The 26856-nt window shown below is 46.2% G+C and overlaps 1 protein-coding gene across 5 annotated transcripts; it reads left to right on the top strand.

Annotated features, from left to right (window-relative positions):
* Positions 1–7676: 7676 nt before the first annotated feature.
* On the top strand, positions 7677–23619 carry TAL2 (TAL bHLH transcription factor 2). Of its 5 annotated transcripts, none has more exons than XM_045195048.3 (2): positions 7677–7740; positions 19482–23619. In XM_045195048.3, the coding sequence occupies exons 1-2, from the start codon at positions 7688–7690 to the stop codon at positions 19807–19809; spliced, it is 381 nt and encodes a 126-aa protein (XP_045050983.2). In that variant the 5' UTR covers positions 7677–7687; the 3' UTR covers positions 19810–23619. The 5 variants fall into 5 exon arrangements, with proteins under 5 accessions (XP_045050983.2, XP_045050986.1, XP_045050984.1 ...); XM_045195051.3 differs by lacking the exon at positions 7677–7740 and adding an exon at positions 13523–13649; XM_045195049.2 differs by lacking the exon at positions 7677–7740 and adding an exon at positions 13864–13927.
* The last annotated feature ends 3237 nt before the right edge of the window (positions 23620–26856 follow it).

Below are 26856 nucleotides of genomic sequence, written 5' to 3'. Positions count from 1 at the left end.
ATGTACATTCAATTAAAAGTGAGCACAGGTACCCTGGCTGGTGTGGCTCAGTGGATTGAATGTCAGCCTGTGAACGTCAGCCTGCGAACCAAAGGGTTGCTGGTTCGATTCCCAGTCAGGGCACATGCCTGGTTTGGGGGCTAGCTCCCCAGCTGGGGGTGTGAAAGACACAACCACACATTGATGCCTCTCTCCCTCTCTTTCTCCTTCCCTTCCCCTCTCTCTAAAAACAAATAAATAAATAAGTGAGCAGAGAAACTGAAAGACATTTTTTTCAAAGAAGATATTCAAATGGCCAAGACATACGTGAAAAGGTTGGTTGACATTACTAATCATTAGGGAAATGCAAATCAAAACCTCAGTGAGATATCTCACACCTGTTAAAATGGTTATTATTGAAAAGACAAGAAATAATTGCTGCTGAGGATGTGAAGGAAAGGAAACCTAAGTCAGAGAAAGACAAATACTGTATGATCTCACTTATAGGTGGAATATAAGACCAAACTCAGAAACGGAGAAGAGATTGGTGGTTGCCAGAGGCAGGGGGGTGGGGGGGAGGAACTGAGTGAAGATCAAAAGGTACAAACTTCCAGGTGTAAGTGTTCTTGGATGTAATGTATAGTGTGGTGACTATAGTTAATAAATACTATATTGTATATTTGAAAGTTGCTGAGAGAGTAGAGTTTAAAAGCTCTTATCACAAGAAAAAAATTTAACTATGGACATTAACTTATTGTGTTGATCATTTCATAATATATACAGATACCAAATTTATGCTGTACACCTTGAACTCACACAATGTTATACATTGTGTCAGTTAATCTACATAACACTGGAAACAGAAGTTACCATTTTCTTTGTTGTCAGTGGTGTAAGGAGTGACCGTATAGTCAGAGCTCCCAGGTCCTTCAGCCTGCGCCTCAGCTTTGCCCCATCGTAGCTGTGGTTTTGGGCATATCACAACCACAGTGGGGTAACACTGCACACCTATTAGAATGGCTACCATTTTAAATAATCATCACACCACATACTGTAGCTGTTTCTTTTCCGCTTTTTTTTTTATTGGTGTACTGCCCGACCGTATGTTTAATAAAAGTATTTATGTCAAGTGGGTCTCTAAACACAGAGCGTATGAAGAACTGTGGTTTATGAGACAGTGTCTACACAATAACACATACCTGAGTGGGAGATTTACATTGTAATCAATTTTGATGTTTTGGAACATCTGGACTTCTGGTACTTCCTCTACTGGTAATTACTGGATGCTTACTGGGCTCTAGGCCCTGTTTGGGGGGCTGGGAACACCAGAAACAAAATAAGCAAAGCTCCTTCCCTTGTGAAGCTTAAATTCTAATAGAAAAAGTTAGAGACTTGAGTGCTGAGGAACAAATTAAGAAGGAATGGGCAATACAGAGAGTACAGCACCTGGGGGAAGGACGTCGTTTGTTAGAAATGTGCTTGGAGAAGGGCTCAGTGAAGAGGAGCTGAATGAGGCAGCAGGCCACAGAGACATTGAGGGGATAGGGTTCCAGGTGGAGAACAGCAGGTGCACAGGCCCTGAGGTGGAAGTGTGCCCGGGGTGCTAGAGAAACACCAAGGAGGCCAGTCAGTGCAGTGCGTGTGGACCAGGGTGAGCGCAGGGGAGGGGGTCTAGGTGTCTGCATCCCCATCAGAATCTCTGCGGCAAAGACTGCCACTTAGAGGAGTCCTGGGTTAGTCGAAAATGGTGAAGATCCTGTGCCATCACCCCGGACTCTGGTGGGGGCCACTGAGAAAGCCTGAGCTCTCTGGAGCTGAGGTGGAGCTCCGTGAACTCAGCGGCCGGAGGCTAACAGAGCAGCCCACGCCTCGCAGCTGGGCAGTGAGGTCTTCCTCTATGCTTTTCTTTTTGAATGTATACTATGCACCATTGCTTATACTACGATTTCACTAGAGAGTTTCCTTAAACAGTTTCCCAAGTGTTTTTTTTAACACTTCGTTTATTTATTTTTAGGGAGAGGGGAAGCAAGGGAGAAAGAGAGGGAGAGAAACATCCATGTGCAAGAGATACATTGATCGGTTGCCTCTCGTGCACTCCCTACTGGGGGCCTGGCCCACAACCCAGGCATGTGCCCTGACTGGAATCAAACTGGTGACCTTTCAGTTCACAGGTCAGCACTGAATCTACTGAGCCACACCAGCCAGGGTTTAAAATATATAAACCCTGTTTGTATATATAAAAACTGTTTATAATATATAACACGATCATAAAAATCAAAAAGAATATTCTTGTTTCAATTTTTAGAAGACAGATTTTTAGTGTTTTGTTTTGTCTCCTTTTCTCTAATTCTTCATTGATTTGCTCTATAAATTTAATAGCCCTCTTTAAGCTTTAATAACCCTCTTTAAGTTACTCAATTAATATTCTTTTGTGTTCTTTTTTGGATGACTTTTCCCCCATTAGATTTATGAGCAAAAGCCCTTCAGCAGCTGGTGTCATTGTTCTTAGGTGTCCGTAACATTTAATTTCATAGTCATCACCATATTTTTTTCATCTAAAATGTTAAATTCAAATTATATTTCTCTAGTCTCAATAATGTGGAAAATATTTTCTAGCGAATATTGCAGGGAAGGTAGTTGGGGACTAATATCCTGAAAATGTATTACCACCAAATGCCTTTCAGGTGTCGTAGAAGAACGACGGTGTCGTAGAAGAACGACGGTGTCGTAGCTGGAGTGTGTATGAGTTTGTTGTGGAGACCGAACGGTGTAATCCTCTGATCCGGCCTGATCCTGCTGAGCAGAAAAACCAAAGGGTGACTTCAAGGAAAGGGCTTTGCTTTTAGGACACTGCCTCCTCCTCATGTCAAGCCGGTCGTAATTTTCTAGGAGCTATTCTCCCCCCACGTCTTAGTGGGAGGAGAGAATATCTGTAGAAATGCTGTACAATTGGAGGGTTCCAGGATGCTGGAGGTGACCTCTGCCTGCCCTGTGCAGTGCGGCGGCCATTAGCCACAGGTGACTACGGAGCCCTTGAAATGTGGCGGGTGTAACGGAGGTACTGACTGTTTACTATAATTTTAATTACTTTAAATTAAATAGCATCGTGCGGTAGGTAGTACATTAGACAGTGCAGCGGGCTTGATGGGACCAGCAAGGGCTTTGGATTTGTGGAAATGTGGACTCAAATCCAGGGGCTGTGACTTCCTAGTTTTGTGATCTTGGGCTATTTATTTAACTTCTGAGTTCCAATTATTTTCAATGAATGGGGTCTAAATTAATGTCTGGCTTTAAAGGTTATTATAGGAACTGTAGAAAATCTGCAGTATCAGGTGCATGCGTGATGGATAGCAGATGCTCGATACGTGACAGCTATTGTTAATATTATCGTGTGTATTTCTGCCCTGGTATGAATCCTCTGAATTTGTATTTTCCTGATAATCCCAAGTAGCAATTTTTCTGTGAGATTAGGTACTTCAGAGCCCTCTGGCTGAGGGCCCTGCCTTGAGGACTGGTGATCAGAAGTGACCCTGCCCACAAGGGCACCGGCGCAAGGACCGACTGTCCTTCAGGGAGCTAGACATGGGGTTAAAGCAAAACACTTAACAGAGCTGAGTCTCGGAGACCAGGCTTAGGTAAGTGGACCAAAGGTCCCAGACTTTGGTGACGGCAGCCTGAGCACCTGAGGCTGAATAAAACTCCAGGAAGCAGGGTGGGGAGAGGAACAGCTGGATCTTTTATTATTTTTTCCTCTAATTTTATTGTTATTCAAGTACAGTTTCCCCCTTTTCCCCCCACGCCAGCCTAACCCCCCAGCCCTCCCCACCTCCTTCCTGTTTCCACTACCCCCCCACACCCCCCATTATTGTCCATGTGTCCTTTATAATTGTTCCTATAAACCCTTCACCCTTTTCCCCTGAAATTCCCTCCCCTCTCCCCTCTGGTCACTGATGGCTTTTTCTCACTTTCAGCATCTTTGGTTATATTTTGCTTGCTTGCAGCAGTATTTTCACTGATATGTCCCCTAGAGCAAGGGACATAAAGGAAAGAATAAACAAATGGAATTTCATCAAAATAAAAAGCTTCTGTGTGGCTAAAGAAGACAGCTGGATCTTAAGACTTAATGGACAGAAAATCTGAATAAATAAGGAAAGGGAAGAAAATATATTTCTGAATAAGGAGTCAATGAAGTTCCAGAATGGGATTTGTGGGACAGTGAATTAGGCCATCTGGCTGTAGTACTTTTAAAAAGCACAAGCAGAAAAGTGGGCAAGGAGCAGATTGTGGAGGCACTGAATGTCCTGCTCTGAGGTTTGGACAAGAGCGCCGTGTGCTCAGGGAGCACTCTGGCTCGATGACTACTCACAGGCAGTGTGCTGAGGGCTGAGGTCCAGTCGTTGACTCATGAAGCCCCCTCAAGGCCAGAGTAGGAATTTGGGAGAACTTAGATTCACTGAGACCGATCCCGGATCCCTGAAGTTGCAGGGACACAGGACAGAGGCTTAGGCAGGTGGGTCTATTAGACCCTAGGTAGCTCAGGTAAGGTCACTGCTAAGAATTCCCAGTCAGCACCAGGCACAGACACAGGGAGACCAGGGGCAAGAAGTATGCGAGGCTGAGGGGCACTTGGTGTTGGTCTATAAAGTGGAGTTCAAGAGCAATGCTGATGGCCACGGAGAGGAAGTATGCAGGGACCAAAGTAGGGTCTTATCCAGAGGGTTCCAGGGAATTACAGCAGGCTTCGAGGGTTTAGACTAGAGTTTGGTTAGATGAACTGGGGCAGGAGAGTTGGTAGTGAGATCCTAGGCGCTGCTGGGGAAAGGCATGAAGGCAATTTCTGGAAAGGGGCGGGGACTGGGGACAGATTGGTCAATATTAGGTGTGGGCACCCCCATGGAGACAGTGTGAGCGATGGGGGGAGGAGGCTGGAGCCATTTCTACACGTGCTGCCTCAGTGAGAAACCAGGGCAGGATGGACTCTCCACGTGGGGAGAGCAGCAGCCAGGAGAGGAGTTGGGCTCAGTAGAGGTGTTAAATTCTGGGTCTCAGCTGGTCCTCATTTCCCTGTTGACTGTTCACCTCTTCAGACTCTGGTCTCCCTGTTCTAGTCGTACTGGTGCAACTCCTGCTAACAGCTGCCTCACCGTCCCCCGCCTACCTCCTACCCTGAGAAGGCGTGGCACTCCTCTGGCTTTCCAGGTTATTCTAGGCTACTAATCAGGCCAGGCTAGGTCCATCTTGTTTCCACACTTCCCCATTTCCACCCAAGTAGATTCTGCTGCCTGGGTCACAGAGCTCAAACGGGGCTGCTGGCTGATGGGGCCTGGGCCAGCCTGTCCTGCCTGCCTGCCGGGATCGTAGGGGCAGTGGGTGGGAGGCTGCGTCTTGTTTGTACAGCTTCAGCTACGGTGTGAGTCTCAGAATCAGGTCTGAAACCCCAGCTGGCAACTTGCTTATTTCAGACAATTTTCCAAGAAACCAGATCTCCACCAGCTGGAAAAGCTGTGCTGTCGGGTAGCGCAGAAGTGTGTGTGCTATGCAAAGTGAGGTGAGAACGGTGGTGGGAAATCAAGGTTTCCTCTGCAGGTGTTTTATTGGGGAGATTTGAGGTAACATCCACAAATTTTTCTAAGAAGCCTCAGTGAAGCCTGAAAACATCTGCTGATTTTGAGGGGTAGGGGGGAGCCTCCTTTATCCCCTGGGCTGGGTGGGGAATGTGTGTAAGTGTGTTTGGTTTGGGATTTGTCAGTCTGGAAAGCTGCGGGCTCTGGGCAGCTCAGACCAGGCAGATTTCCCCCACCTGCCAGAAATTCAGCCAGGCGAGGGGGGCGGGGGTGCGTCAGAGCACCCCCCAGCCCAGTCCTGCACCTCCACTCCCCAGACCCTGGGGCTGTGGCCTTTATTTCAAGTCTGGTCCCAGGGGGCTGAGTGGGGAGTGAGGGCAGCTGATAAGCCTGGCAGTATTGACTTTATGGGGAGCATTCAATGAATTTACTTCCTGCAAGGAGGCTGCACTCTTATCTGCTGCCCACAGAACATCTAAATCCTCATCGAGGGGACCCACTGACGAGTTATGTCCTTTCACAAAGACCAGAGAATAAAGAGGAAAAGGGGAGTTGCACCCCACCCCTTTCTTTTCTCTAGTACCTGGTTCTGGTTCTGCCGCCTTCCCACCCCTGTTTCCAACTGTCCTTGGGTTTATTGGCTGGAAATAGAAGCACTTACAAAGTCCAGGCCAAGCCGGCCTGGTGTTGAGAGAGCCAGCAGCTGGGCACACCCAGGGCTGCACCACGTCCCCCTAATTGGTAACTATGGGAAGAAGAGCCCACTCACTCGCAGTAATGTGCCCTGCTTTCCGCTGCAATAGTCGACTTTTGCTCTGGATGGAAATACGCGCCCGGCCTCAGTGCCAGGTGTCTCAGTGGGGAAACGTGTGTGCAGGTGGGTGTGTGGGTGTTACCAAGGGGCCCTGCGTCTGGAGGCTCCACGTTCACTGTGAGAGTGAGCCTTGCAAGATGCTCAGGAGAAGCTTTTCTTTCCTCTCTTTGTCATCTCCCTCACCCAGCCCTGGGCTCTGTTTGCTTCAAATAATAGTGGAAGGACATAGATGCCTCTTAGCAGTACAGGGCCCAGAGCAATGGAAGGAGAGAGGTGGGAACCAGGCCAATGAAAGCACCATTTGGAGCTAGAGGCATGTGTTCAGATCCCCCATCTAGCCTTTGGATAGAGTTTTTCTGGTACTAAAAGTAAAACAATATATAGTGAGCAACTAAGATTTTATTAGATGCCTGTTAGCACCATTTTTAAGCATTTGCTCCAAATCACTAACTTGACATACATTAACTCACTGAATCTTCACATTAGCCCATAAAGTTGATACTATTTCCAATTCACAGCTGAGGAAATTGAGACTTGCCCAGGGTGATAGCTGGTGTTAGATCAGAGATTCAGACACTAGTCCATCCGCCTCCTCAGCCAAGTCAAAGGTCTTCTCTTAGCTACGACACCAAACTAACTCCAACCTGGTATTTCTCAATACCTTATTCCACTTCATGTGCAGAAAATCAACGAGTTTTTATTCTTCCCATTTTATAAGAAACCGGCCCAGTAGGGGACATTTTAATAAATTCTAGCAGCTTACTAAATAAGTGGCCATTTTTTTTAATCCTCACCCAAGGATATGTTTATTGATTTGAGAGAGACGAAGGGAGGGAGAGAGAGGGAGAGAGAGAAAGAAACATCGATATGAGAAAGAAACATGGATCTCGTGCCTCTCATACACATTCCAACTGGGGACTGAACCCACAACCTAGGTATGTGCCCCGACCAGGAATCAAACCCCCAATCTTTTGGTGTATGGGATGATGCTCTAATCAACTGAACACCCATCCCGGGCAAATAATTGATTGAGAAAGTGACCAAGTAGCAGTGATCCTCTTTATTCATAAATCCCTCTACCTACAATACAGTATCCTCATCGCTGCACTTATCCCAGGCAAGGCACAGGGTTAGACAGCAGAGAAAACGGGAACGGAAGAAAGGGCATCCATGGAGCAGTGTTGAACAACCACGCAGGAAACCTTTGCAGTTCTGATTTCAGACTGTGGACTGATCACTCTCCCTCTCTTCTTCTTTATTCAAACAGGGCTCCTTGCTTTGGGATTCACTTGAGCACCCTGACCGAGATGCCCTGGTCACTGCTTCCTAAATGGAAGGATGTCTTGTAACTCAGCAAAACAGCAAGCTGTGGCGACCTCCCAAGTAAGGATAACTTTATTTCCAGAGTAACATTGTTTCTCCTCTTTTGTCAACAGTGGTCATTCTGTGCAGCTGAGGTGGGGGCTGTGGAGAGGGGCGCACAGTGGAAAGCAGGTCTGTCTCCTCCTGAATCAGTATTAATTTTTTTCTTTATCATTCCTATGTATGTGTGCCCAGGCCCACAAAACCAGGATACATCAGACTGTGGTGTACAGACTGTAGCACCTTTTCCATTGTGACTGGGGAATGGCCTCGGGGAAGTAGAAAAATGATGATGAAACAGCCAAATCCCTCTTTCCTTCTGGGAGGAGACCAAAGCCACACGGCTGTCAGTGCTCAGGTAGAGAGGTGACCCATGTCCCTTCCAGATGCTCTGGTTTCCCCTATCGCCTGCTTTCATCTGCAGCTGCTTGCTTTGTTAGTGCTTTATTTGGGGAAAGTGAGAGAAGGGGGAGGCAGGAAGAGTCTCAAATAGGTAAACTAATCACTAAGTTGCTCTTTGGATCCTGTGAATGGAGTGACGTTAACATCCATGAAAATTTACAGCCTCCGCCTGTGGCTGCGGAAAGATGTTTGTCTAAGAATCACTTGTAAACCAGTGCTGCTGCACGTGCAGGCTTACATCTTCGGGCATGCATCTTAGGGGTTAACCTGTTTGGGAGTGATGTTCTGTGTTGTCAAGGATGGTAGCTTGTTATATAACTTTATAATCAAGACATATAATTTCTCTTATTAATTGAGAAAATTAGGTAAAGTGCTAAATAATGGGGGTCGAATGTTTGATGCCCACTCCAGAGTTGATGTTTGATGCTACCCTCCTAGGTCAAGCCATCTCCCCACATCCCTTCTCAGTCCCCTCCATACAGCAGCCAGAAAGCTCTTCTCTTGTCCTCAAAAAACAATAACCAAAAACCCCTTCTCTTAGCCCTGGAAACATTCACTTCCCTGACAGAAAGCAGGACAGGCTGGAGGCAGCTGTTTCGAGACATGAGGCAGCACTGTCTTGCATTCATTCAACAAACGTCTTACCAAGCACCTTTTACGGGTGGTGAGCTGTTTCTGGGATCTAGTGAACAGTGTAGTAGGCACACCGAGCAAGTAAGCGAAACGGATTTGTTTTGAAGAATTCAACATGGAGATGGGGCTCCTTTAAAAAACCAGAGTCAAAGAAATTTAAATTTACCAAATAAATGTCCAGAAAGGTAAAATCTATGACCAAGAGTTGCACTCGCACACCTACAAATTAGCTGTAAGAGAATGAACACTCTGGCTGTGTCATTCAGTTGGGTAGAGCATCATCCCACTATGCCAAGGTTGTGGTTCTGTCCCCGGTCAAGGTTCATACAAAAATCAATCACTGAATACATAAAGAAGTGGAAAAACAAATTTGCTCTCTCTCTCCCTCTCTCTCTCTCTCTCTCTCTCTCTCTCTCTCTCTCTTCCCCTCTGTGTCTTTGTCAAATCAAATTTTTTTTTAAATGGGCAGTTTCATTTGGAAAATGCAAATTTGAAATGATATAAAACAAAATGGAATTCAAAACAAAAAGCAAGGCAAAGAGGGATTATTTTATATTGATATGGGGTACAATTCTCTAAATTAGCAAAACTTCCATGAGATTTTGTGTCAAATGCAGTGCATCAAAAGGTATAAGGATCCAGAGCAAGCACTCCTGGGAAAACCAAAGGAAGCAACAGGCATGAAATAGTACAGAGATATATTCACACAACGCTCACAGATCAAAGAGACCAAAACTCCCAAGAATATGGAGGATTGATTTAGTGGATGTGTATAGAAAACACTTTATTTTTGAAACAGAGGGTATACCTCTTTTTCTATTACTTACAGAACATTTATGAAAGTTGACCATACATTTCACCAAAGAGAGAAAATCTCAATAAGGCTTAAAGCAAAAATGTATGGGGCATATCTTTGACTACAGTGTGGTGCAATTAGAAATTAATAGCAAATGGTCGCCAAAAATGACAACAATAAGGCAATTAAAAAACACTTTCTAAAAGAAAATTTTAAACAACTGATGTTAGATGCTAATGGCAAAGATACTACAAATAGAAACACAGATGACACTAGAGGTATCAGAAGAAAAGTCACAGTCGGAAATGCTTTTCTTACTAAACAGGAAAGAATGAAACTTAGTAAAAAAAACACTGAATCTAAGAATGGGAGGTAGAGAGAGAACAAAATAAACATAAGCGATTGAGAAGGAGAAGATTTAATAGAGATACAGTAGAAATTAATGCATTAGAAAAATCATAAAAATGATGAATAACAGAGGTAGTTCTTTTCAAAAGAACAACAAAATGTACAAGCTTCTGCAAAGCTAGCCCAGAAGAGAGAGGGTTCATGAACATGGAACACGAAGAAAAAGGTGTTAAAAAAGATATAGAGACTTTATTTAAATCCTTGAGTAACTATCTGTAACACTTTATTAATGATTTAGAAAATGTCAAGCAGTAAAAGTGACTTATGAGATAGAACACTTGAAGGAACGAAACCTATGTAGAAGGATTTACTGGCAAATTCTCTTAATGATCAAGAGCCAGCTAACTGGTGTGGTGAATAAATTGGTGGATGCACCCACGATAGGTGGATAGAAGAAGGGATGGATCCGTGGGTGGGTGGATGATGAACAGAGAGACATACGGGGCCTGGATATGCAGAACTGGAGATTGGGAAGGGGCTAAGAATGAGGAAGGCAGGGAGTTTTAAGACTGGATGACCTCCAGCCAAATAACCTTGGCCTACAACCTTGTGGGCTGACAGAAGTCTTCTCTGAAAACCTCAGGTTTGGTCTTTCCTAAAGCTGATAGTGCCTGCACACAGGACTAGGGACCAGTGCTCACAGGCTGACCCAGACAGATCAATTAAGCTGGTAAAACCAGATCCCCACAAAGCCCAAGCTCTCCTAGTGACCTGCCCTTCCCTCCCCAGCCCGCTCCATCCTCCCCAGGAGCCCGCAGGTGCAGTCTCTCCAGGGGGCGGTGAGAGCCATGAATAGTAAGGGTTTTAGCTCAAGCACACAGAGGCATTTAGCTGCCCCAACCTAATCCCCCAATAATCGGATTATGTAAATTCCTACTTCAACCCCTTCCCCTGCAGGACCTAGCCCCTAAGCTCCCCACACTGGGAGACGGGGACCAGAGAGGACCCATCACTCCGAACAATCACTACTAGTGGAATGGTGCATCAAACTCGCTTCCCCATTTCAAAACTTTTAAAACCAACACTCACAGGTAAGACGGTTTTGAGAAGAAAACAAATGCCAACTCTGGTTCCAGTGTGCCAGCGTCGTTGTGCGCCTGTCTCTGTGGTTCTCACGCTGTCTGTCAGTCCTGGTCCAATTGTACACAGATGCCATTTTATACTCACTATTTCACTTAGCATTCGATCTTGCCGCCCAGCTGCCACAATCCTTTTTAACAGCTGTAGACTATGCCATTAAGAGAATATATTACCTCATAGGTTTTTGACTAAGAAGGCAGCTAGGTTCTCGGTTTAATCCTAACCAGCGCTCTGTCAGAATTGTGGTGCAGTGGGGCAGGGTGGAAAGCACGGGCACTGTGAGGCAGCACTGCCCGTCCACAGCACTCGGAGAAGACAGAGGGTGGAAGGAGGACGAAGCAGCCATGTTTACTGCACATACCAGGTTATAAAGGCCCCTGTGTGCCTACGTACAAAGTGACCAATTCTCTCCAACCCACCCGCCAGTCCATCCTTTGCTCTGCCGTCCTTTGCTCTCCCGTGTTTGAAGCACACGGTTGCCTTCCCATGGACAGCCCTCTCCCCTACTCCTACACGTGTGATTCCCATTTAGCCTTCCCCTCCCAGCCTTGGGTTCCGTGCCTCACATGGCCCCACGCCGGCCCTCCTCCAGCACCTGCCTGCTGCCATCTCGCACATTCTAGACCACACTCTGGGTATCTGGGGGCCTGGAATTTAGAATGAACTCTGGGGATTCAGGACCTCTGAATTCCCACTCAAATAGCCCTGATCCCATGTTCAGGGCCTGCCCAGCGCTGTTCCTTAGGTCCCTGTGGGCTGGGGTCCCGCATCATATGTACAAGGCCCTTTATGGAGCAGGACAGAACTGGGGGGTAGGGAAAAAGGGGGGTGGGATGGGTCAGGATTCTGCATTTGTACCCTTGTCCCGAGTCCCGCAAATGTCAGACGGAGGCAGCTCTGCCTCAAGGCCTAGTATAAATGTCGTTCCTCGCACAAGCAGTCGCTGACCCTCCAGCCTCCGTAATTCCCGTGTCGTGCTCCCTGGCACTCAGGACCGTCTGTCTTGTATTTGTTCAGTTTTGTCATGTCCTCTCCTTCTCAAAGGCTGTGAACCCCTTGAAAGCAGATGCAGTTTTCTTCACCTTCCTGCAATTCTTGCAACAGCCTTTGTATTGATCACAAGAACTGTATTCACCCTTCTTTTGAGAAAAGGGACAAACGGCCCCAAAGTCTCGGGTGTGTGCAACAGCCCAGATTTATTCCTCACTCACGTTACGTGAGGGTTGTGGTTGGCTCTGGGTGTGCTCCATGGGTTCCAGGCCAAAGGAGCAGCCCCAAACAGGACGTTCTCGTGCCTGAGCCCAGGTGGCAATTGCTCGTCCATATGAGTCAGGTCTGCTCTCACTTCTTTGTCCCCATTTTAGAGCTGAGGAAACTGAGGTAGGGAGCAGTTACATAACTCTCCTGGGAGCACACAGTGGGTAGACCAGGGATTTCAATCTGTGTGTGCAACTCCAGAGTCCTTTGTTCCTACTACTAAGCTGTGATGTATTTGTGAATCTATTGTGTCAAATCCTATGCTGGGTCATTCAGTGAGGGTGATGCCTAGGAATTCATTACTAATTCATTCATTAATCAACCAGCCCTGTTCACTAGGGCTGGCGAGGAGACAGCAAGATGAATAAGTATTACAAAATATCAGTAAGGATGCTGAGTGATAAGGAGAAGAACAAAGCAGGGCAGGAGGGTGAAGAGTACTTGTGTGTGGGAAGGTGCGATTTCAGGTGCTGTGGTCAGAGAAAGAACCTTCACTGAGAAGGTGACATTGGAGCAAAGACCCGAAGAATGGCAGCTCCCTGAGGGCAGGGATTTGTGTCTGTTTTGTTTGAAGTTGGGTTCCCAGAGCCTAGATCAGGCACTGGCCCATAGCAGGCACTCAGCAAGAATTTGTGGAATGAGTGAAAGGAAGTGATGGGGAACACTATGTAGAGAACTTGGCGGAAGAGTGTTGCAGGCAGGGAAAACAGTGCAAAGGCCCTGAGGCAGGACAGTGTCTGATGTGTTTCTAAAACAACAGAGGCCAGAGTGGCTAGAGCTGCGTAGACCCAGGGAGAGAAGGGTCAGAGAGGTCAGGTAAAGGGCATCTCCAGAGCCACCTAAAGACCTGAGTTTAACTCTGAATGAACTATGGAAACACGCAAGGATTTGGGGCAGACAGTGATGGGATCTGACTTGAGTTTTTATAGGATTGCTCTGAGTGATGTTGGAGAGCAGACAGAAAGAAGCAAGTACAGAAGCAGAAGGGCCACTGAAGTAATCACGTCCTGTGCTGGGCACTGGAAACTGATGAACAGATCCTGGACTCTGTCCAGTGCAGTGATGAAAGTCATTGTGCATCTTTATAGCTTTGGTACTTAGTAAAAACGCCAATTGCAGATCCTTGCCCCCACCCCGGCCCCCAAAACCTCATCTGGTGGGTCTGGCTTGTGGGTGTCCAGATCAGCGTCCCCTCACCCTTGCTTCGGAAGCAAGTGGTTCTCGGAGTACAGATGGAGAGTCGCTGGGACCTAGATGACTGACATCTGATGAGTTAAGGGTCGGGCACTTTCAGAGTTTGCCCACATCGGAGAGGGTTGGTAAGCTGCGCGCAGGGCCTCTAGCTGCAGCCCAGGTGGGTGGCAGGACCCCTCCTTCCCTCAAGCCTTACACAAAGCGGGGTTCTCCTTCTGCCTCTGCCCCCTTGCTAGGGCACAGAGAGGGCCGGGCCCGGGAAGCCAGGGAAGGGGAGGGGGCTGGGGCCGGCTGGAGTCTGGGGAGGGAGGGGGCCCCCCGCTGGCCTCGCTAACAAAGAGAGGTGTCCTATAAAGGCAGCGGTGGCAGGCGTCCAGTCGAGGGCGTACACGCCGGTGACAACAACAAGTGTGCCCGGCTCCAGGCTTCGGCGAGGAGGTGCGTTGACTCTGGGGAGAAAGTGGGCGAAGCTGGGGCCGGGCTCCTGGGCTAGAGGGTCTCCCGTGCAGCCCCGGAGCCCGAGCCACGTTCGGCTGGGAGGGCTGGAGTCAACTCAGTGAGAAGACCCCGGGGCTTTTGGCTGGGCAGGGGCGGTGGCGCAGCTCCGGGGAGCCTGACACATTCCCTGGGCTGTGTTGGCGGGGCCGCTTCGATTTGATACGTGATGCCAGGGTCAACCCAGAGCACTTCTGAGGGTCCTTTAGGAGCTCCTGCGTGTAGGTGAGCGACTCCCGGACACCTGGCAGGTGCGAAACTTTAGAACAGGCTGTTTTCCTGGATGCCTGAACTACTTATTCACAAGGCACGACACTGCAGGCTGGGGGAGGGAAAAGAAATAGGGACCAGTCGGGAACCGAAGAGGGCGAGGGCAGCAGGCTGGGCCGGGATGGCGGAGAGGAGCCGGTGCTGAGCGCACCTTGGAACAGGTGGCTCTCCCAGTGCCCACCCAAAGACTGGTGTTCACAGTAAATGAACTTACTTAGAACATCAACATGCAAAGTTATCTAATGAGAGCAGTAACCTGCGTAATCATATGTATTCTGATTTTTATATTACATGTAAAGGATATATATAAAATATATGTACACACCAAACTGGCTACTAATGGGTCATGAGATCGGTAAGGAGCCTTTCATTTTTCACTTTATGAACTTGTGTACTGCTTGGTTGTTTTTAATTCAGTGAACACGTATTACTTCTACAGCATTTCCACAGGCAACGCCGTGCCTGGTGTTGAAGGTCAGGCATCTTCTGCTAAGGCAGCGATAGTCACCACCCTCCTGGTTCTGCTTTCTGGAGAGTGTTTTTACTTACTTTCAAGAGAAAGGTGCCAGAAGAGGCAAACACGCAGGACCAAATGCCAGGAAGGGAAATGTGAGGTCTGACAAAAAGAGCCGCATGAGTCTGAATCCTGGCCAGGCCCCCAGAGGTGTGTTGTCCTGTGTCCACCTTGCGTGCTTTCTGGTTGACCCGGGCTGTGTGTCCAGGAGCCGCCAGCACGAAAAAGCAGCAGCTCCTACTGGGGACATTAGTCACCTTCTCTGGGGGCATAATTGTCATTCTTTTCTTTAGTAACCTGTTACTTTCCATGGTGACAATAAAAACAGAGGTTTGTTTACCGTGACATTCCTCCTGCCCAGGCATTCCTATCGGGGTCGTGACCCCCCCCCCCCCCCCGCCTCCCCCCGCCCCCCCCCCCCCGCCCCGGGGTATGTAGATAGAATTCTGGGGTTCTATACATGTAGTTGGGAAAAAGTTACATTTTTATTTCCACTGATGTTTAATCTAAATTTAGCCTTTCCTTTATTTATGGACGTGGGTGATAAACTACAGTGATATGAGCAGTCCCGGTGACTTCTGTCACCCATAAAAATCACAGATACTTTCACGTCACAGACGTTGCAAATATTTTGAAAAAAAATCATTGACATATCACCATGTAGAAATTATGGTAATAAATCCAACATCTTAAAAAACAAAGCACATGTATTACTGTATGCAATTTTAAAATTATTTTTAATAACTATTAAGTATACTTGGTTACTTTATGTGTCTATGTATTTTAATTAATGCACTTAAAATCATTATTTTGAGAAGAGAACCAGGGGCTTTTTACTTTATGTGTTTAAAACCTTTGCTCTGAGACGGAAACTCTCCCCAGGTGTCCTCAGACTGCCAAAAGGGTCCCTGGCACAGAGAAGGTCATGGACCCTGACCCAGCAGGAGTCAGTGGTGACACAGATGCATAAATACCCAGGCTTGGGACACAGGCTCTGCCACTGATCCCCTGTGTGACCTGGGACAAAATGCTTCACCCCTGTTTTGACACTTAGATGTTTTCTGATTCTGTGGCATCTGGTGTATTTTTTTAAAGCTCTCAAGTTACTCTGAAATCAAGATTAGCAGTGGTCAGTCCTCACAACTGGAAAAAGACTAAATGCAATTTTAAAAAATTGTTATTGAGTGTACTGGGGTGATGTTGGTTATTAAAATCATATAGGTTTCAAGTGTACAGTTCTGTGATACCTCATCTATATATTGCATTGTGTGTTTATCACCCAATTAAGTAATTTTCGGGACTTCTACTTTGGGTTTTTCTAGCTTGTTAAATCATTGATTTCAATTCCCCCCTATGGGGAAGGAGACTAACACACTTGAGGATAAATCAACAAGTAATTGTTCAGCACCTCCTAGGATGGCAGGCCTCACTTCAGAAGTTTTCTCAGTCTGCTGCTAGCACAATAGAATCCTGCCCTCTTAGAAGAGAACACCAGTTAGTTTATCCTGCCTAATCGTTTTCTTCCCTGGTTGGAAAGACCCCCCACGGGACTAGCGTTGACTTAGTGAATGAGCTAAGTCCTCCTTTGACAAGAAAAGCTTGAAAGTGACTTTGCTGCCCAGTCCTGCTGCAAAGCAGCCAGCCTTGCTGGGAGGAAACTTGACCGTTTCTATCTTAAAATCCTGATTTAGGTTCAAACTTTCCATTGGAGGTACAGTTGGGCACAGTTCTGACAACACTCGTGTTTCCATTGTAGAACTAAACGCCAGGTTGTTTAGAAGTGGCTTAGGTTAGATACTTGGCCATGGCATTTCAGAGCAGAAAGAGGCCTTGGAGATCAGAGGGTCCGCCCCGTTAGTTGGGAAGGCCCCCAGAATGCCTGAGTTAGGGGCTGTTTCTCTGCTCCAACGCCCCTGTGCTTCCCTCTCTGTCACCCAGGTAGTGGGAGGTCCCCTCAGCATCAGCAACCAGCACAGTGCCTGTCCCGTAATATCAGTGAGTGTTGATGCCAAAGCCTGGAGGGCGTGTGATTGTAGCTGGGCCATGGGTCCATCTGGGAGTGTTTCTGCAGAGACAGGAAATGGACCTGTGTGGCTGGTGGAGGGAGGCTGCTGAGGTTCTGCCCACTACCAGGTTCCCAGGGCAGCACTGAACTTCCTAACCCAGACAGAGCAGCAGAGGCGATGAGAACCTGGCTGTGGCCATGTCTCGGGGGCATATAGGTGATTGAAAACTGCCATTCTCTGGAGTAATGACACTTCTCATGTATATAGGGAAGAGAACCCTTGTATTTACTGATCATCTACGTGCTCAGTTTGGGGTTCATTTGCAAGGATTGCAGTTAGCCAATAGCTTTTAGCTGCCATGCCTTCAGGATGGTCCTCCGTTCTTCCTGGGCAGCCCCCGGCCAGCGCTAAGCATGGCAGGGCTACCAGGATCTGGCTATTTCTGCCCAACGGGGTCTCCTCTAGCAGGCAGCCTTTGCCCCAGAGCCCCCTGTTGGTTGCCTGCCCCTTTTTCAAATATGCTTTGCAGGCGGTGGCTCTTCTGACCAGTCCTGCTTCCTCCCTGCTTTCCTTTCAAGGGTGTCAGATGCGCATTGCAGTCCGAAGGGCTTCTTTGCCCGAATCTGCCTCTTCCCTTTTTAACTTTCACAGGTATTTACCCCAAATAACTGCTTGCACATCCAACTCCAATTTAGCATTTGCTTCCTGGGGAACCCTGCTCATCTACTGGGAGAGTTTTAAAAACTACTGATGCCCCCAAAGACTTTTATGTAATTGGTCTGCGATGCAGCCTGGGTGATTCCAGTGAGCAGCCCAAGCTGGAACAGAAGAACAGTTGATGCAGACGTTCCACGTGTTTTACGTTAGAAAAGGATGTGCTCTCTCACAATTCACTGGAGCCTCCACAAGTCATTTCTTTAGGTTCTTTTCCAATAAAATGGACCCACACTTCACTAACACATATGCCAATTTTTAATCATCAGTTCCTTCCTGCAATTGTGAAAGGAAGCTCATTTTGAGAGGCACCTACTGAATTCCTGACATTCTACCTGATGCTTTATATATAACTTAGGTGTGCGGGGTGTTTACCCACAAACTCATATCCTCATGAAAATAAAAGAAAGGCAGAATTTAGAAAAAGTTCAATGGCACTGACCTGATTACTTTGACCTTGATACGATCCTTTTTTTACCTTTCTGTAGTCAGCGGTATGGTTCTGGAGTTGGCCCTTAGTGTGTGGGACTTGGTGCTGTGATTTTTAAGTGCTTATGTATGTGCTGCCTCCTTTACCAACTACCCAATAAGCTCCCTGAGGAAAAGCACACTGTCCAACCATGGCCACTCACCCAGCCCATAGCACAGGGCCTGGCACAGAGTACGTCTCCACCAAGGGTTAAAATAAAAGGACAAAGGCACCAAGAACCTAGAGATTAGAGTAGACTTGGTTATAGAAGAACAAGATATCACCCTCAAAGAACATTCAATACCCTACAAAGTCATTTTTATTGATAAATATGTTTATTATTTTGTTGTATTTATTCATCAACACTTCTATAGCAACAGGCACTGTTACAAGTGATTTACAAATATTAACTTATTTAATTCTCCTAAGAGCCTTTGTCTCCCACCAAGGGCTGTAGGACTTCAGTGAGGAGAGGGTGTGGGGGGCTCTGGATTGGCTCAGATGGCTTCGCAGAAAAGGAGGATTTGAGCTGCCCTTTAAAGAATGTGTAGAACTAGGCAAGGAGAGTGAGGACGGAATTCAAGGAACAGAGAGTGGTATGTATAGAGAGGTGGAGTTAGGAATATGTATTACTCTTTGGGGGAACAGGAAGGGGCCTACTGCTAAGGGAGCTGAGATGGGAGAACAGGCAGCCAGCTGATAGCAGGGAGCCCAGAGCACCCAGCTGTCGGGTGCTGGGCTTTGGCTTATTGTCTGCCACATCAAAAACGTCCCCATTGATGCATGTCAATCCAAACCACGTGAACAAAGGGGGGCACAATAAAAATTTTTTAAAAAAGAAAAAAAATGGCACGGTGATTTTTGGCCATATGCTTGGAAAATCAGCGTCCTAGGCTTGGAGATTTCACATAAATGGAGCTGTGGGGAGGCCCAGATGTCTTCCACAGCCTCCATGCCAAATCATCACCCCCGCTTGCCCTGGTCTTTCTTCTTTTGTCACCCTAAATATCCCCACTTCTGTTCTTCATACAACAGGCTTTCAAGACTCTTCATCACCCTGTTCATCCTCCTCTGAGTGTGGTCTCACGTGGGTGTTTTAGCTCTAACACGGCAGGGTCCAATCTAAAGAATCCATGTTCAACTCTCTATTGGCTAAATATGTATTTTGTTACTCAGTCCTGTACATGTACTCAATCCTATGCTGTGCCTGACTCCAAAAAATTAGGAAGAGCTGACTGTGAGAGAAACAATGGGGGTACTGGAGTAAAACAGCTTTGTCAATGGAGGCTTTAAAGCAGCCAGAGAGAAAAAGGCCTCACAGTGTTTTCTTAACCTTCCCTTTTTTTGGACACATTGTCTTTCCTTATCCAAAGGAGGATTCAAAAATCTGAAAATGAGGAAATGAATTTCCTAAAATCTGGGTTGGGAAGATCAAGCATCTCAAGCTTTTGGCAGGACGTGTGATACCCACCAGGCTTCTCACCAGGTCTTGGCCCTCGGGGCCCTCTCTCTCGCCCTTCTCAGGAACTCAGACATGCCCAGGACGATGTTCACAAACTCCAGGGAGCGGTGGAGGCAACACAACGTCAACAGCGCCTTTGCCAAGCTGAGGAAGCTCATCCCCACTCACCCTCCAGATAAGAAGCTGAGCAAAAACGAGACGCTTCGCCTGGCAATGAGGTACATCAACTTCTTGGTCAAGGTCTTGGGGGAGCAAAGCCTGCAGCCAACGGGAGTGGCTGCTCCGGGAAACATTCTGGGACTCTTCCCCCAAGGACCCCACCTGCCAGACAGGACTGTACTCAGTGACTACCAGGTTCCTTCGCCTGGCCCAAGCCACCACATCCCCTAGTGTGGCTCTGACTCTCATCACTCCAGGAAACTTGTTCAGAAGTCACTGGCCTTCGACAACCCTGTGCATGTTGCAGAGTCAACTTGACGACTAATTTGTGAGGCATGAATGGAAGCTTCGTAGGAGGCGGCTGAGAGACAGCGGCAGGGAGCCATGAGGAGGCCATTAGAAGGTGGCTTTGGAGTCCGCCACCCCTGGGGCTTCGGGGAAAGCGGCCTGTTTCTGTCTGTTTTATATATCCAAGATCTACATAAGATGTTGTTTGAAGGAAAAACACTCATAGGTTAAAAACAGGTTTGAAAATCACTGTTTCACTCAATGTGATTTCAGTTATAAGGAAGAAACTTTCTTGCAATGCATTTCAGACGAGTAGAAAATGCTTCCCTCAGAACATATTTTAAAGTTTGTTTTTAAAAACGTAGCATGTTTGATCAAAGGTGAACAAAATTAAGTTACTTCAGCTTAACAAGTGCAAAGACAGCCCTGGCAGAAAAAAAAATATCCTGGAGCCTTGTGGGAAAATCTTGTGGAGAAAAGACCCTCCTGACATGTGAGGATTACAGGAATGCAACAGATACCCGTGGAAGGGCTCTGCATCCTTGATCTCCATAGGAATGTGAGGTGTTACCTGCACTGAGCCACTCCTATATGAGTTATCTCTAAAGCCAAATGGTGGATTATATCTGTGAGAGGCAAGGACTTCATCATTTATGAATTAGAGTTCCTAGTTTTCTCATGAAAAACAGCTTAAATAGGTTACCTAACCCTTCAGTTTCACATGTCATGTATTAATACTTCTAATTCAGCCTGAGTGCCTGCTGATTTAAGACCCATAAAATTCAAATATAATTATGAAAATCCAAACATTACCATTTTATGACTCATTTAAGGGAGAGCTTAGTTTAAACAAAAGATTTAGAGTAGACAATAGGACTGTAATACCAGGCCCTAATGAATTAATGAATTCATAATTTATCTTCCCTGCTATGGAGCATTAGCTGAATCTTATGCTGGGAAACATAGTACCCACAGGTCAACGGAACAGTGTGGATGTGGCATAACTCACATAACCACGAACCACCCTGCCAGGGCTTGGAGGCAGAGATGAATTCCATAGATGAGTCCAGAATACAAAATAATGTCATTTGATTGTCTCTGGGACATTTTATTTCCCCAAGGTTCTTGATGGTACATTGGTTTTAAAACCTTCTGATCCACCCAAAGGAAATTGATGGGTTTGCGATATGGATTCCCAGCATATACACAATACAGGAATTTAAATTCCGGCCCCTCTAGAAAGAAGATATTTGATTTATGAAAGGTTGAAATGAGCCTCTTTGGTTTGGTAATAAGAAGAAAGTTGGATGAGGCCCCGTCAAAATCTCACTTCCCCAGACAGCAAGGCCGTTATGGCATTAAACTCTGTACAGCATCCACACTTGTAGCACACTGTGTTTATCAGAAGCAATGCATTTCCCTCCAGTTCCTTTCTGTAAACTGCATGTAGTAAACTTCCCTACGGGCCCAGAATAGTCCAGGGAAACACATACATGCAGAGACCATGGGATTTCCCTTCAGGGTGCATTTTTTCTCACGAGTTTAGGTGGACGTAAGTTTGTCCCCAGACTACCAAAGCTTTGTCAATTGAGCAACATGACTTACTCTCTCATCTGGTGTTAATCAAAATCACACTTTGACAGTATTTTTGTATGAACTTCATTTAACATGTTGCCAAGGAAAGGCACAGAGGGCCTTCCCCTGAAATGTAACAGGCTGCTCCTAATAAGTTGCAAGGAGCTTGAGTTATCATTAAACTATGTGAGGGGGATAATTGTTTAAAGAAGTCCCTTTGATAAGTGATTTCATGTACTTGACCTCTTACACGATTTCTTTTGCAAGCTTGGATTTTAGTATATCAAGTTGTGTGTTAGGTTGAAATGACTGTCAAAGGGAATTTTAGACATATGTGGACCAAAACCTTGGCAAGGTATTCATGAAATGGGAAGCTAATTCAAAGGTCACTCTATAGTGCTCCTTGGTGTCGTGAAGTTAAGGCTTGGTGATTGCCATAGCAAGAACTTACGGTTCAAACGTATCGCAGCTCACCGATAGCACATCTCTTCGTGGATCACTCGGGCCCGGCAGAAGAGTGTACACAGGTATCATCTCTGCTACTCTGTTACTTGAAAACAAGTGTTTGGCCTGCTAAGGACACCACTGGAAACTTCTGGAAATCAAGTATAAACAAGCCCATTTATTTATATGGATCTTTTAGATTGGCTAAGTCTATTCCTATGACAGAGGGGGAAACAGGTCCAGAGGGTTTTGAAGTGGCTTTGCAGTGGCCACTTGGGCAGTGAGAACAGACCCAGTGTCAGGTCTCCGGACCCAGCGTCCAACCTTCCTACAGCCTGGTTCGGTCACTAAATATTTTAAGATTGAAAATGGACAAGGACCTTATGATTAGAATCATCTCTTTTCAATAGTGCTCCATAATCTTCTATGCCTTCTTATTGAAACTGAATTATTGTGCTTTGTAGAATGTGGTTAGAAGTATCAACCAAAGATTTTATCTGTTGTTTCGTGGTATTTTACCATTGATTCTAATGTACAATTCAACTAATAATTTATTGAAAATTAAGAAATTGTCCTCTTTTTCTTTTTACAAAGAATGTCATAAATTAACTACACACACCGTCCACCCACTCGGTTCATCCTCACAGCCAGTCTTCTGCCTTTGAACACCCCACCCTCCCCACTGTCTTTAGTCCAGAAAAAAGCGCTGCCCCCGGCAAACCAGGCCCTGTGTGGCCTAACCCCAGTGTATTCTTCCTTCCCTTCGCCTTCCACGGCCCCCTGGATGTGCTGCATGTGCTAATGAAACCGCTGCACCTGCCGGTCCTCAGACATGTCCCCCTTTGAACACCTCCGACTACGGTTGCCAGCCCATCTGCTTGTGCGAATGTCCTCACTCTCCTTTGTTTTCCTCGCCCCTCCACCTGCACCAAATTCCACTCGCTAAAATCCTTCATGAATGTTCTGAAATACCACTCCTTCAGGAAGCTTGGCTCATCTTAAACATCATTTCTTACAGAAAGTCCTCCTAGATTTCCACCACTGAGTCCACCCTCGTCTTCCTTAGGATCCCTCATGTCCTTCCCGGCGCTTATTTCCTCCAGCCTGTGCTTCAGATACTGGGTATCTTCTGTCCCCTGCTCCCCAGCTCAGATCTCCTTGATACAGTGACAGTTTCTACGTAACATCTAATCCACAAGACAGCCCCGCAAGTGGTCTCGCTTTCCAAACGATAAGAATACTCCTCTAGCCTCCCCTAAAAGATGGCATTGATGTGAGACTTGAACAGGCTGAATTTTACTGAGAAACACAAAATCTAAAGCTCTTCTTAAATATTTGTTTCTCATAATATCCCTTCAACATGGCCCTTGCAGCACCTGCCTCAGAAGGTTCATCACCTAAGAATGGCTGGAGGTGGCCACACTCTGTATAAGCTACACACAACAGGCTTTGTTCTCAAAAAGGCACAAGATGAAAGGGGTCTGGCAGAATGGAGAGCTTAACTGCTGACCCACAGGTCAAAGGGTAGTTAAAAGTCACATCCTTAAATCAAAAGGTCAAAGATAAGGAGGGAATCTAAAATCTCAGAAGCAGTGCAAAGTGAGGGATTTAAAGTAGCAGGTGCTACAAAATGCCAAGGAATGAATGTAGTTAAAAGGTTATAGTGAGCTGGGCCAAAGGCTCCTAAACTGAGCACACACTTCTGCAACTCCTGGAGTTTACTAGAAACAGGCACACTTTCCATTTTGTGTTCTTTTTATTGCTAACGACCTATCACAAGGAGATTTCACTGAGCACTAGGTTTTTACATACACCTTAGTGAGGCTGTAATCTCCAAACAACTTACATTCTAAGAATGTAATTTCTAGAGCTCACAAATTCCCTGGTAGTTGAATGAAACAAGCTATTGAATTATTTTTCCTGGAAAACTTGAAAAAAAACCCCAGGATCATTCAATATGAGTATATACATGCGCCTAAGTAATAATTATCCTTCTAGGAACATATCATAAAGAAATAATCAGAATTATGGTCAAAGAATTATGCATGTGGATATCTATTTCAGAATTATTTACATTGTAAATACGAGTAAAATAAAATTACAGTAAGAGGAAGAGCCAAGATTCCCTGAGTGCTTACTATGTGCCAGGCACTGTGCCAAGAGCTTCCTGAGTATCAGCTCACATAATCTCCATGACAGTGTTCTCTTGTTAAGGTTATATTGATAACATGTATTGTTCTCACTTCACAGATGAGGGAACTGAAGTGTAGGAGACTATTTAACTTGCCCAAGGCTCCATCAGAGTTCCTAATCCTTTTTGACCCTAACCACCTTAATGAACCTCATGGACCAGACATGTTACCCAATAACGCTATTGGGTAACCAAGCACAATCCTGAAAAAAACAAAGCCTCCTGTTCCGAAGCCCTAAGCTGGGGCAATGCCTTGATCGGACATGGTGAGTGGACTGTCCTGCCCCCGCAGGCTTGAAGGTGTACCTGTGGGGGTGACTGGTTTGCTCTGCTGTCTGGACTTGGTGGGGTGCCAACATGAGACGGCTTTATTTTTGTTCCCTCCCTGCCTTCGACCATGCTCTGCCTAATCTTCCTTCCCCACCCCATAAGGGCATGTCAGGCAGAGCCCATGCCTTTCCAGTCTCTCGGGGCCAATTCAAAAGCCCATCTCATCTCCTCCTTACCTCCACCCCTGCCCTGACTCAAGAATAACCACGGCTCAGGGCTTTGGCGCTGTGACTGTGTGTGAGTGTGTGTGGGTATTTACACACAGGGTGGGAAATCTGCTCCCCCACAGCCCCTACCTGTCCTCCTTCTGTTTTAGCTCCTCTAAAGTTGAGGACGAAGGATGGTCTAGGGAAATGAATGGAGTGTTTTCTTTGCTGGGTATGGATTATAGGATTATAGGAAGAAACTTCCAATTCAGTTTAACTATATCAATTCCTTTTAACTAGTGACACAAGTCCTAGGTTTAAAACTCGGAACACCAGAAAATCAAGCCTTTTTGCAAGAAGTGGAGCACTGTGTGTTAGGGTGGTCGGTCACTTGGGCTGTGAAAGAATTCACAAAGAGCAGAAAGTACAGAGGGTAAAGGTTTTATTTTTGCTTTCCCAAGGGAGGGAGAGGGCTAGGTGCAGAGATATGCACCAGCACCAGCCCTGAGGGGTTAGGGCTGCGAACTTTTACTGGGTAATGGGGCAGTGGTAGGGCAGGATGTTTCAGCTGGGCTGCAACTTGTTTTGATGTTATCATTGGGTTCAGGGTCCAGACTGCGTCCTTGTGGTCTGGTATGTCCCGTTTCATAGCCTCGGTAGCTCTGAGCCTTCAGGGCGCTTCCAGTAGTTTTCTAGTCCTGAGGATAGAGGCTCATAAAACAATTAGGGTCAGTAATGCTTTACGGGGTCCAGCCAGCTCTGAGAAAGAGGGCCTGAGAAAGTGGCTTTTGTCATTCTATTACTGTGCTGAATATTTTGCACCTGCTCCAGTAGTCAGATCACTTAAGTGTATTCTTCTGTAGCTTTCACTGAATAACTCAAGATTTAATTCTACCATATGGTTGGTGTGTGTGTGTGTGCACATGTTCTCTTTCTACCAACTGATAATACATGTGAGAGTGTGCAAATGTGTCAGAAATTGGAAGCACACCCCCCCCACACACGCACCTCATACACCTCAAATAAGCACTGCACAAAGGACAGATTTCAAAAATGAGCCCGGGCCAGGTAGCTCAGCTGGTTAGGGTGTTGTCCTCATACACCCTAGGTTATAGGTTCGATTCCCTGTCAGGGCACATAAAAGAAGCAACCAATGAATGAATAAATAAGTGGAACAACAAAGCAATGTTTCTCTCTCTCTCCCCCCCTCTCTATGAACAAACAAACAAACAATTTTAAAGAGAAAAAAGGAAGATTTCAAAAATGAGCCAACAGGACTGGAAGGGGACTGGATAGTCTGTTACATGAGCTTGGTGGATCTCTAAGAGCGGTTTGGGTGGAGGTTGTCCTATCAGGGAACTCTATCACATTCCCCTCACTCCCTTCAGTTTGGACCAATGAATAACTAAAGAAGGTTAAAGCTGAGGGTCAGCTGGCCTGAGATCCAGCTTCTCGGTTTCCCTTTAAGATTCTTGCCAAGGAGGTCACTAGACAAATCTACAGGGAGAAACCTGAGGAGACGGCTGTACCCAGGTGTCCTGGGGATGTCGCCAACCTCATCACATAGTATAGTAATATTCCAGATGGGAGCAGCCCTAGAGACTCGCCCTCCTCAGTTCCTGCTAGACTGAGGATCATCAGTGGCTTTCTGGGCAAAAATGGGATACATGTTCAGCTTTTAAGCAGTATGTTAAACTAGAGTCAACAATGCTTTAACTTTCTCCAACTTCACTCAACGATGAGGGTACCCTTATGTGAAGTCCCTGTACCTGTCAGGGACTGAACACCACCTGTACCAGTGTATGCGATTCTCAGAGAACAGCTGAATGTGTCTAAATCTATGGGACTACCAGGGAGCCTCCTGTAAGCCTGGCTTACCATGGGATTGACATGTAAGGCCGGGGAGAGAAGGCTGGTTTCTGTTGATACATATTCCACAGTGCTGTGCAACCCAATTTCTCTCTGAGAGGAATGGAACTCCCAGAACTTCATTTGAGTAATTTTCTTCAGGAATTCTTCGGGACAGAAAACCCTGATCACCAACCAAATTATTCTGTTCTCTCCCCTCCTCCTGGTTTTAATCATTGCCTACCTGCAGCAAGCATTTCTTTCACCAGAGATTTCTATTCTTCAAGGCAGAAAATCATAGTAAAAGAAATTTGGCCTATAATGAAAGGCAACTGTGGGATCGGAGCCCAGCCCTGTTGCTTGCTCACTGCCTGGTCTCAAGTTTGTCTGTTAGACTCTCTTAAGTCACAATTTCCCCAAATGTAAATTGGAGCAAATACCTCCATTAAATAGTTG

The sequence above is a fragment of the Desmodus rotundus genome, chromosome 1 (assembly GCF_022682495.2).
Source record: "Desmodus rotundus isolate HL8 chromosome 1, HLdesRot8A.1, whole genome shotgun sequence".
Classification (NCBI taxonomy): domain Eukaryota; kingdom Metazoa; phylum Chordata; class Mammalia; order Chiroptera; family Phyllostomidae; genus Desmodus; species Desmodus rotundus.
Note: the sequence above shows the minus strand (reverse complement) of the source record. Positions and strands in the feature narration are given on the sequence as shown.